Source organism: Bos indicus, chromosome 3 (assembly GCF_029378745.1).
Source record: "Bos indicus isolate NIAB-ARS_2022 breed Sahiwal x Tharparkar chromosome 3, NIAB-ARS_B.indTharparkar_mat_pri_1.0, whole genome shotgun sequence".
NCBI lineage: Eukaryota > Metazoa > Chordata > Mammalia > Artiodactyla > Bovidae > Bos > Bos indicus.
The window spans coordinates 1664189-1676539 of record NC_091762.1 but is presented as its reverse complement, the minus strand read 5'-3'; the positions used below and the strand labels follow the sequence as shown (position 1 = coordinate 1676539).

The 12351-nt window shown below is 43.0% G+C and overlaps 1 protein-coding gene across 2 annotated transcripts in view; it reads left to right on the top strand.

The window, feature by feature from the left end:
* STYXL2 (serine/threonine/tyrosine interacting like 2) overlaps positions 1-12351 on the top strand; it is a 67588-nt gene that overhangs the window by 19066 nt on the left and 36171 nt on the right. For both annotated transcript variants that reach the window (XM_019986465.2, XM_019986470.2), the window contains exon 3: positions 8051-8145. In XM_019986465.2, the coding sequence (XP_019842024.2) occupies positions 8051-8145 (95 nt within the window). The remainder of the gene's footprint in view (positions 1-8050; positions 8146-12351) is intronic.

Below are 12351 nucleotides of genomic sequence, written 5' to 3'. Positions count from 1 at the left end.
CTGAGTTAAATTCACCCATTCCAGTCCATTTCAGTTCGCTGATTCCTAGAATGTCGACATTCACTCTTGCCATCTCCTGTTTGACCACTTCCAATTTGCCTTGATTCATGGACCTAACATTCCAGGTTCCTATGCAATATTGCTCTGTACAGCATCGGACCTTTCTTCTATCACCAGTCACATCCACAGCTGGGTATTCTTTTTGCTTTGGCCCCATCCCTTCATTCTTTCTGGAGTTATTTCTCCACTGATCTCCAGTAGCATATTGGGCACCTACCGACCTGGGGAGTTCCTCTTTCAGTATCCTATCGTTTTGCCTTTTCATCCTGTTCATGGGGTTCTCAAGGCAAGAATACTGAAGTGGTTTGCCATTCACTTCTCCAGTGGACCACATTCTGTCAGACCTCTCCACCATGACTCGCCCGTCTTGGGTGGCCCCATGGGCATGGCTTAGTTTCATTGAGTTAGACAAGGCTGTGGTCCTAGTGTGATTAGATTGACTAGTTTTCTGTGAGTATGGTTTCAGTGTGTCTGCCCTCTGATGCCCTCTTGCAACACCTACCATCTTACTTGGGTTTCTCTTACCTTGGACATGGGGTATCTCTTCACGGCTGCTCCAGCAAAGTGCAGCTGCTGCTCCTTACCTTGGATGAGGGGTATCTCCTCACCGCCACCCCTTCTGACCTTGAACGTGGAATAGCTCCTCTAGGCAGCTAATTCATATACATACAGCTAATTCACTTTGTTGTAGCAGAAACAAACATTGTAAAGCAATTACATTCCAATTTTTTAAAAAAACTTAGACTGCCCTGAGTCTTGGACCCAAAATATCACCAGGGTCTGGAACAGTGTTAGGTCTTACTTTCATATTGGTCTTATTTTATTGTTGCCTCCCAACTGCAACAAATTGAGGTCAGCCACTGATATTTACTAGGTTCTGTATTACTATCAGGAAGAAGAATGCCTTGGCATTTGCTCAAAATTCACTACTTACTTAATCCTTGAAATGGTGTTGTTGCTGTCATCTCCTGCAGTCTGACAGATTTCCCCAAAATGTTATGACTTAAGACATAATTTTTTTTTTTTTTTTTTGGTCTTCTTTCTATGGGTAGCGATTTGGACAGGATGGGGCAGCTTCTCTGTGTTTCACATGGTGTCAGCTGGAGTGGCCCAAGAGGTGAAGGATGTTCCTCTAGAAGGCTCACCCACATGGCTGAATGTTGGTTAGGAGCTTGGCAGAGAGTGTTGGTCAATAGCTTTTCTAGCTTGGTGGCTTTGGGGTGGTTGAGGTCATTTGACTTCTAATATGGAAGCTCAGGGCTTCTGAAGAGAGAACACCAAGAGCCAGGAGCTACCCTTAAGGTTCAGATTGAAACATTGTAGTGTCACTCCCACCATAGTCTATGTGAGAACAGTCACAGAAACCACCAAGATGCAAGGGAGGGGGACAAAGACTCCCTCTATGTGGGGGGCGTCACGGATCTGGGGCCACCATAAGAAAAGAATTTCTAACTGCCAATATAGGCCTCCAAGATGTACACATCTTGACCTCAGAAGAGCTGAGAATGAGCATGGACACAAGATAGCCAGCACTCTGGGTTTGCTCCTGGGTTTGCTCCTGGGTTTGCATCCCAGTAAAATGATGAGCCAGTAGCCAATACTTTGTAAATACCATTGTGTTGTAGCTATTGTACCTGCCACAGTCCCTTAAATATGGTACTTCCCTGAGGACAAATTCAGTCAGTCAGCGAATCAGAAAATATCTATTAATCAGACATTAAACTAGATTCTGGGAACCTAACAGCTCACAAAATACTCCAACAGCACTAAGACTATTTTGCCACAGATGTGGTTTAATGAGTCTAATAAAGAAGGTGTTGTCTCTGCCTCACAGAGGGTATGGTCTTTTAAAGGAAACAATTTATCAAATTATTTTATAAATAAATGTAAAGTTACATTAATAGAAGTGCCTCAAAGAAAAGGTGTATGGTGCAATGAGAGGTGGAAAACAGGGAAAACTTCCCTAGTGAAATGATGATTAAACTAAGACCTGAAAGATCAGTGAGGAGGGGGAGGACTGATTATCCAGGCAGTGAAAATTGGCTTTGGCAAAATGCCTGGACAAAAGGAAAATTGGTGAGGATGGAAAGCCTAGAGAATCAGTGTACTGGAAAGAAGTGAGCCCAAGGGAAGCCAGCACAAGCTGAGGCTGGAGAGTAGAAAGAGACCAGAGACTGCAGGACCGTGGAGACTATCAAGTTTGATCACCAAGGTGGTATGTGGACACCCCGCTGGCTGCCGAGAATTCCGTCCATTCAGCCAGTCACCCATGTGTTCATCCATCTACCCATCTGTCCACTCACCATCCATGCAGTCATCAAAACCTGTCTGGTCACTCATCTTCCATGTGCTGAAGGTACAGGGATAAAAATGACTGCTTAATCTGTATGACAAAGGTCCATATAGTCAAAGCTATGGTTTTTCCAGTAGTCATGTATGGGTGTGAGAGCTGGACCATAAGGAAGGCAGAGTGCCAAAGAATTGATGCTTTTGAACTGTGGTGCTGGAGAACTCCTGAGAGTCTCTTGAACAGCAAGGAGATAAAACCAGTCAATTGTAAAGGAAATCAACCCTGAGTATTCATTGGAAGGACTGATGCTGAAGCTGAAGCTCCAATATTTTGGCCACCTGATGTGAAGAGCTGACTCATTGGAAAAGATACTGGGAAAGATTGAAGGTGGGAGGAGAAGGGGGTGACAGAAAATGAGATGGGTGGATAGCATCATTGACTCAATGGACATGAGTTTGAGCCAACTCTGGGAGATAGTGAAGGACAGGGAAGCCTGGTGTGCTACTGTTCCTGGGGTCGTAAAGAGTCAGACATGACTCAGCGACTGAATAACAACAAATCTGTACATTTACAGCTTGTGTACAACCCGCTGGGTGTTCTACTCTTTATTATCTTTACAAAGCAATGAGGTCTCAAAAAGCCTCTCTAGTTCTGGCATCCAGGATGACATTAATGTCTCACAAATTTCACTCTTAATAGTCACACTTACTCCCCGGTTATGCTTATTTGAAATGCATCTTCTGGTCACAAGTTATACTTGGGAATAATCCATCGCAGTTGCTCTTGGAAATCCCTCAGGAACTACCAGTGATGATGCCACATTGTGCTGACCTGCATGGACAGATTTAGCCACATCCTGGGTAGAGACATTAGCTACTCCTTTCTTCTGTCGAAGACATTTCTTTCTTCATATCTTTGCTGGTTCTGATTACATCATTCTCCCAAGTGGGAAATCCAACGTGGGTGTCTACTACAAGGTAATTGTTCTGCTAATCAATTCAGCTAAACTTAGCACAACTTAGCTCCATTCAGTTCAGCTGGACTCAGCTCAACTCAACCAAATCCATGCAACCATCCATCCATGTTTTCAACAAGTATTCTTTAAGTATTTTCTGTGTCAAAGTCTATGTTGGGCCTGGGGATCCAGCTGGGGTTTCTCCACCAGCCAATTCACCTCCCCTTTCCAATCAAAATGGTATCCATGCATTGCAGTGGACTGAAGAGTGGACTCAGAGCAGGACTGTTCTATGTTTGCAACTTAGCTATCCCACTTATTTACTGTTTGGGGCAATTTTTTTAACCTCTCTATGCCACAATTTCCTCACCTTAAAGCATGAAAAATAAAACCTATTTTGTCAGGATTATTACAAATTCATAAAAGGCACTCAAAATGGTATCCATAACCAACACATTGGATTAACATTGACCAAGGAATATAATTTTGTTGTTGTTCACTCAGTCATGTCCGACTCTTCATGACCCCATGGACTGCAAGACGCCAGGCTTCTGTGTCCATCATCAACTCCCCAAGCTTGCTCAAACTCATGTCCATTGAGTTGGTGATACCATCCAACCATCTCATCCTCTGTCAGCCCCTTTTCCTCCTGCGCTCAATCTTTCCCAGCATCAGGGTCTTTTCCAGTGAATCAGCTCTTCACATCAAGTGGTCAAAGTATTGGAGCTTCAGCTTCAGCATCAATCCTTCCAATGAATATTTAGGACTTATTTCCTTTAGGATTGACTGGTTTGATCTCCTTGCAGTCCAAGGGGCTCTAAAGAGTATTCTCCAACACCACAGTTCAAAAGCATCAATTCTTTGGTGCTCAACCATCTTTATAGTCCAACTCTCACATCCATACATGACTACTAGAAAAACCGTAGCTTTGACTAGATGGACCTTTGTTGGCAAAGTAATATCTCTGCTTTTTAATATGCTGTCTAGGTTTGTCATAAGTCTTCTTCCAAGGAGCAAGCACCTTTTAATTTCATGACTGAGATCACTCCATCTGAAGTGATCTTGGAGCCCAAGAAAATAAAATCTGGCACTGTTTACACTGTTTCTCCATCTACTTGCCATGAAGTGATGGGACTAGATTCCATGATCTTAATTTTTTGAATGTTGAATTTTAAACCAACTTTTTGACTCTCTTCTTTCACTTTCATCAAGAGGCTCTTTAGTTCCTCTTCGCTTTCTATGATAAGGGTGGTGTCATCTGCATATCTGAGGTTATTGATATTTCTCCCTGTAATCTTGATTCCAGCTTGTGCTTCATCCAGCCCAGCGTTTTGCATGATGTACTCTGTATATAAAGTTAAATAAGATGAGTGACAATATACAGCCTTGACATCCTCCTTTCCCAATTTGGAACCAATCTGTTGTTCCAGGTCTGGTTCTAACTGTTGGTTCTTGACCTGCATACAGGTTTCACAGAAGGCAGGTAAGGTGGTCTGGTATTCCCATCTCTTGAAAAATTTTCCACAGTTTGTTGTGATCCACATAGTCAAAGGCTTTAGTGTAGTCAACGAAGCAGAAGTAGATGTTTTTCTGGAATTCTTTTGCATTTTCTATCATCCAACAGTTATTGGCAATTTGACCTCTAGTACTTTTGCCGTTTCTAATTCCAGCTTGAACATATGGAAGTTCTCAGTTCACATACTATTGAAGCCTGGCTTGGAGAATTTTGAGCATTACTTTGCTAGTGTGTGAGATGTGTGCAATTGTTTAGCAGTTTGAACATTCTTTGGCATTGCCTTTCTTTGAGATTGGGATGAAAACTGACCTTTTCCTGTCCTGTGGCCACTGCAGAGTTTTCCAAATTTGCTGGCATATTGAGTACAGCATTTTAACAGCATCATCTTTTAGGATTTGAAATAGCTCAGCTGGAATTCTATCACCTCCACTAGCTTTGTTCTCAATGATGCTTCCTAAGGTCCAGTTGACTTTACACTGCAGGATATCTGGCTCTAGGTGAGTGATCACACCATCACGGTTATCTGGGTCATGAAGGTCTTTTTTGTACAGTTCTTCTGTGTATTCTTGCCACCTCTTCTTAATATCTTCCACTTCTGTTAGGACCATACCATTTCTGTCCTTTATTGTGCCCATCTTTGTATGACATGTTCCCTTGGTATCTTTAATTTTCTTGAAGAGATCTCTAGGCTTTCCCACTCTGTTGTTTTCCTCTATGTCTTTGCACTGATCACTTAGGAAGGGGCTTTCCTGGTGGCTCAGATGGTAAAAAATCATCCTGCATTGTGGGAGATCTGTGTTTGACCCCTGGGTTGGGAAGATCCCCTGAAGAAGGAAATGGCTACTCACTCCAGTATTCTGGCCTGGAAAATCCGATGGGGTCACAAAGAGTCAGACACAACTGAGCAAATTTCAATTTCATTTTTCACTTAGGAAGGCTTTCTTATCTCCTTGCTATTCTTTGAAACTCTGCATTCAGATGGATTTATCTTTACTTTTCCTTTCACTTCTTTTCTTTTCTCAGCTATTTGTAATGCCTCCTCACACAGCCATTTTACTTTTTGCATTTGTTTTTCTTGGGGATGATTTTGATCACTGCCCCCTTACAATGTTATGAACCTCCGTCCATAGTTCTTCAGGAACTCTATCAGATCTAATCCCTTGAATCTATTTGTCACTTCCACTGCAAAATTTTAAGGGATTTGATTTAAGTCATACCTGAATAAGCTAGTGGTTTTCCCTACTTTCTTCAATTTAAGTTTGCATTTGGCAATAAGAAGTTCATAATCTGAGCCACAGTCAGCTCCTGGTCTTGTTTTTGCTGATTGTATAGAGCTTTTCCATCTTTGGCTGCAAAGAACATAATCAATCTGATTTCGATATTGACCATCTGATGATATCCATGTGTAGAGTCTTCTCTTGTGTTGTTGGAAGAGGGTCTTTGCTATGACCAGTGTGTTCTCTTGGCAAAACTCTGTTAGCCTATGCCCTGCTTCATTTTGTACTCCAAGGTGAAATTTGTCTGTTACTCCAGGTATCTCTTGACTTCCTACTTTTGCATCTCAGTCCCCTATGATGAAAAGGATATCACCTACAAGACCTTCTAGAACTAATACCAAAAAAGGAACATCACCAGGAAATTTCTAAACATTGCAAACTAAAAGAGACCCTGTTGGTTTCCACAGAGAGAAAATAGGTCAATTATAAGAGTCAGGAAACATATTGACTTCAGACTTTTAAAATCAAAAAGATAAAGTACAAGTTTCCAGTTCTGGAAAAGATGGCAAGCACACCCTTCACCCAGACTCTCCCATGGATTGCCCTTATAAAACCTGGACAGAAGGATACAGCAACTGTTTCAGGGTTCTGAAAAGTAAATAGTAGCAGGCAGATTGGGGAAGAAAACCAGAATCCAAAGTATCACCACATCAGCAGTAAGTGTATCATACTTTCCTATGAAATACACCGTCTTCACTCAGGCAGTGTGACAGCGATGGCAGCAATAGCCTGCAGTGCCTAAGAAATGAAATATTATTCAGCAATAAGAAGGAACAACTTATTGACTCTATTATTATTATTATTCTATTATTGCAATAGATTAGATGACTCAGATTCATTTTGCTAAGTGAAATAAACCATATCAAAAAGACTACTTTATTATCACATTTATTTAACCTTCTGGAAAAGGCCACACTTAGGGACAGAAAACAGATTGGTGATTGCCAGGGGGTGAGGTACAGGGAGGGTTTGACTATAAAACAAATGAGGCATGATGGAATTTTTGTGGGAAAATGGTATCCATTAAGCCTTCTCACTTAAAAAAAAATCCTCTGTAGATATAAAGGAAAGGAAAGACTAAGTGAAAGAGATCCAGAGCTCACCATGACACCTGGAAAAGAGAAGAACCCATCAGAGAGGAGAGAACCCACCACTATGCGTGTATGTGTGACCCCATGGACTGTAGCCCACCAGGCTCCTCTGTCCATGGGATTTTCTGGCCAAGAATACTGGAGTGGGTTGTCACCTTTTCCAAGGACCCACTATTATATGTCCTAAGCCTTGTTTCTGCCCTTGATTCACCATATTCCTCAAAGATCCCTTTGGACACCTCTGCTGAATTCTTTCCAGAAAACTAACAAATACCTAAGTGACTCTATTGCTTCCCTGGACTTAGGAAGATCCTGGATTTCTTGTATCCAGAATCAGGACTGTGCAGTTTATCACGTCTTCACACTTCCCTTGGTGCTGTGCCAGCCCTTCTTCATCAGCCCATGCCTTTAAGCAGGCAGAAGATACGGTGCATGGAGGGAGTGGTGGCAGCCTACCCAGCCCAACAATCTAGCAGAACCCTGGTGGAAGCACAGGTAGGGACATCCGATCGTAATGGTAACAGAGAGGCAGGGACAGGAAAAGAAAAAGGAGCAGCAGTACATCCAAGGGTAGGAACACACAGAGAAAGTGGAGCCACATTAGTGTAGGTTCCCCCCAGTCTCTTCCCTCCACAACCCAGACTACCACGTCATCACATATCAAGGCATCAATTCTGGTCTAAAAATAAGTAGGTGACTAAGCCATAGCATACCCAGTGGTCTGCATTCTTAAGAAGGCATTCCTTTTATCTCTCATTGTTTGCCACTCATGGCTATAATCGGATCTAGGTTTCTTGTCTAAAAAGATTACCTTCCATTCAGATGCTCTAAGTCATCTCACATGATATCCTCTTCTTTCAGGTACTCAATGGTCTCAGATGCAGAAACAGAAAGCATTTTCATGGATCCCATTCACCTCTCCTCAGCTGTTGCAGCTAAACAGATCATCAATGAAGGTGATGCCATCAGACGCCAGGTGGGAGGGTCCATGGGTCATCTGGAGACCCTCAGAAGGGGCTCATTGGGAGATGTCATGTGTTTCTCATGTGATTCCCATCACATTAAGAAGAGCAGGTCCAAAGAAGACAGTTCCTCCAACCCCTCCTCATCAACCTTCATGGGACAGGGTGGAAATTATTATGTCTCAGTGTGAACAGTTCTCTAGTCAACAGCCAGGGAGGTAACTCCAATCTGCCACTAGGGCCTCTACTCCAATTTTTCAGTTAAACTCAGGGGTCCTGGTTATGCTACAGATGCAGATCTGAGAACCCCCAAAATGGCTGGGAGCATCCACAGAGTTCTGTTCAAGGGCATGTCTATATTTAAACCTGCATTTACACCAGAGATTAAAGATAGTTTTCACACTGAAGTATGAATGGGGAGAAGGTTAAAAAAAAAAAAAAGATGGAATGGGAAAAGATGTTAATATTTATACAGGAAATTTTAGAGCAGAACCCATACAATATTTCATTCAAGGATACGCATCCAGATTGGATGGAAATTTGGGCAATAATCTTTCACAATTTCATTCCTCTCCCTTCTCATGCCTTTGCCTTTTGTGTCTCTCTCACTTTGATGAGTATAGTGGGGTTGCTGCTGCTGCTGCTGCTGCTGCTGCTGCTAAGTCATGTCAGTCGTGTCCGACTCTGTGCGACCCCATAGACGGCAGCCCAACAGGCTCCTCCATCCCTGGGATTCTCCAGGCAAGAATACTGGAATGGGTTGCCATTTCTTTTTCCAAAGCAAGAAAGTGAAAAGTGAAAGTGAAGTTGCTCAGTTGTGCCAGACTCTTATCGACCCCATGGACTGCAGCCTACCAGGCTCCTCGGTCCATGGGATTCTCCAGGCAAGAGTACTGGAGTGGGGTGCCATTGCCTTCTCCCATAGTGGGGTAAGGCAGTCCTATTAATGACACAGCACCCACCTGGCCTTGAGCCTAATCTGGCATCCACAGCTGGTGGCCAGGATCGCTTCCCTAGTGATGAGAACCAAGCATACTACTCCCTTTCCATGTAACCCCAGGTCTTCCTTAGGCCCTAGACCCTTTGGGTCTCTGAGGACATCTGGGCCTCCTATACACTTGATGAGGAATGAGATATTTTACCTGATGTTGCTTGTTGGTCTGGGAATCCCAGGAGGCTCCATCTTCTCAAATAACTACGTTTTTTCTGTTTTCTTTATTGCCCTTCCTGAGGTTGCTATTGCCTCGCTCCTAGGCAGGCCTAGGTGTGCATTTTGAATTTTTATTTATTTATTTTTGGCTGTGCTGGGTCTTTGTTGCTGCACTGGCTTTTCTCCAGTTGTGGCGAGTGGCGGACTCTTCGTTGCAGTGTGAGAGCTTCTCACTGCAGTGGTTTCTCTTGTTGCAGAGCACAGGCTGTAGGGTGCAGAGGCTTCAGAAGTTGCAGTTCCCTGGCTCTAATGCTCAGGCTTAATAGTTGCAGTGCATGAGCTTAGTTGCTCCACAGCATATGGGATCTTCCCGGACCGGGGATCGAACCCATGTCTCCTGTACTGGCAGGAGGATTCTGTACCACTGAGTCACCAGATAAGCCCTGGCCAAGGTGTCTTGACCCCAATCCAGTTCTTTCTAAACTGCTCACAGCACCACTCTAACTCTGAAAGTTCTTTGTCCCTCCTGAGTGGTTAGGAATGTCCCTAACAGCCCATCCTGCATCATCCATGCTCTGCGCTTCCCTTTCTGCTCTACTCTCCAGGTTTGTGTGTGAGTAAGAGTCCAGTTTAAGGAGTAGTGAGAAAACCACGTGCTCTCTTTGAAAGCTTCACTGTCAGGTCTGTGGGGTTCTAGGGACATTCAACGTTTATACTGAGACCTGAAAATGAGCAATGCATTTTTTTCCAATCCTAGGTCATATCTAGGCATTAAGTCAAAGTTTCAGTAGTCTGAGTGGCTGATGGGTGGTGGAAGAAGAAGCAAAGAATAAATTACAGAAAAAAGGAAAATGTACCAAGTGATCTTTCAAAACATTGCCCTACTCAGTAATGACTAGAGATGTAAAAATGGATGTGGCAGAACCTTCCAATTTCAGGAAAGTCTGCATATGCCACACATCTGAGAGAGTGCAGAGAATTGTCTGGGCTTAACTGTCTTTTGAAGAAACTTCCAGGAGTAGAAATAAATGGGAGAACTGATGTGGCTGAGGTGTGGACTAGAAACCTAGGGAAAGTACCCGGTGTGGGTAAGGAACTGGCACATTTGTTTTAAACAGGAAGGAAAAGAACTCAAAACAATCCCCTGCTATGTAAATAGCTGAGGAAGGCCCAGCTGCATGTTTTAATGAGGCAGTGGGGAGTCTTTTTCTCAGTGTAGTAAAAATACCTAAGTAGAAATCTTACTTCTACTTAGAAGTAAGGAAAGAGAAAGGCTTTTACATTTGCCATTTAAGACCCCAGGAGAGTCCAGAGTGGTGGAGAAAATAGGAACACTTCATCTATTTTTAAACAAAATAGAGCACTGGGATTGCAGAGGTTTCCTTCTTTCTGCTTTTGAAATGGAGATCAAAGAACACTTAGAGCTGAGACCTGTGAATGGATGTGGGGCCCATCAGGTGGTGCAGAAATAAGGGAGGAGAGGAAAGGGAAGCTTTAGGGAAATGAAGCCCTCAGCCCTCAGCAGAACTCAGGACTCCTGGATCGACAGAATTTGAGTGCCATGCCCAGCTTACACACACCTGCTCATTCCATGAAGAGCAAGGCCACATCTATTTGCCAAATGCAGCTGCACTCTTCACCTACATTTCACCCATGGAGAAGAGGTGGTGCTGGAAGAGGTTATGACCAACATGGAGGACACCTGTTTCCTACTTACCTTCTTTTTCCTTCTCCTTAGTAACTAGACCATTCAGGGATGACCTAAATCAAATCCCTTACGATTATACAGAGGAAGTGAGAAATAGATTTAAGGGACTAGATCTGATAGACAGAGTGCCTGATAAAATACAGACAGAGGTTCGTGATATTGTACAGGAGACAGGGATCGAGACCAATCCCCAAGAAAAAGAAATGCAAAAAAAAGGCAAAATGGCTGTCTGAGTAGGCCTTACAAATAGCTGTGAAAAGAAGAGAAGCCAAAAGCAAAGGAGAAAAGGAAAAATATACCCATTTGAAGGCAGAGTTCCAAAGAATAGCAAGGAGAGATAAGAAAGCCTTCCTCAGTGATCAATGCAAAGAAATAGAGGAAAACAGTAGAATGGAAAAGACTAGAGAGCTCTTCAAGAAAATTAGAGATACCAAGGGAACATTTCATGCAAAGATGGGCTCAATAAAGGACAGAATGGTATGGACCTAACAGAAGCAGAAGATATTAAGAAGAGGTGGCAAGAATACACAGAAATGTACAAAAAAGATCTTCATGACCCAGATAATCACAATGGTGTGATCATTCACCTAGACCCAGACATCCTAGAATGTGAAGTCAAGTGGGCCTTAGGAGCATCATTACGAACAAAACTAGTGGAGGTGATGGAATTCCAGTTGAGCTATTTCAAATCCTAAAAGATGATGCTGTGAATGTTGCACTCAATATGCCAGCAAATTTGGAAAACTCAGCAGTGGCCACAGGACTGGAAAAAGTCAGTCTGCATTCCAATCCCAAAGAAAGGCAACACTAAGGAATGCTCAAACTACCACACAATTGCACTCCTCTCACACGCTAGTAAAGTAAAGCTCAAAATTCTCCAAGCCAGGCTTCAACAATACGTGAATTGTCAACTTCCAGATGTTCAAGCTGGTTTTAGAAGAGGCAGAGGAACCAGAGATCAAATTGCCAACATCTGTTGGCTCATCAAAAAAGCAAGAGAGTTCCAGAAAAACAACTACTTCTGCTTCATTGACTATGCCAAAGCCTTTGACTGTGTGGATCACAACAAACTGTGGAAAATTCTTAAAAAAATGGGAATACAGGACCACCTTGCCTGACTCCTGAGAAATCTGTATGCAGGTCAAAAAGCAACAGTTAGTTAGAACTGGACATGGAACAACAGACTGGCTCCAAATCGGGAAAGGACTATGTCAAGGCTGTATATTGTTACCCTGCTTATTTAACTTATATGCAGAGTACTTCATGAGAAACACTGGGCTGGAAGAAGAACAAGCCAGAATCAAGATTGCCAGGGAAAATATCAATAACCTCAGATATGCAG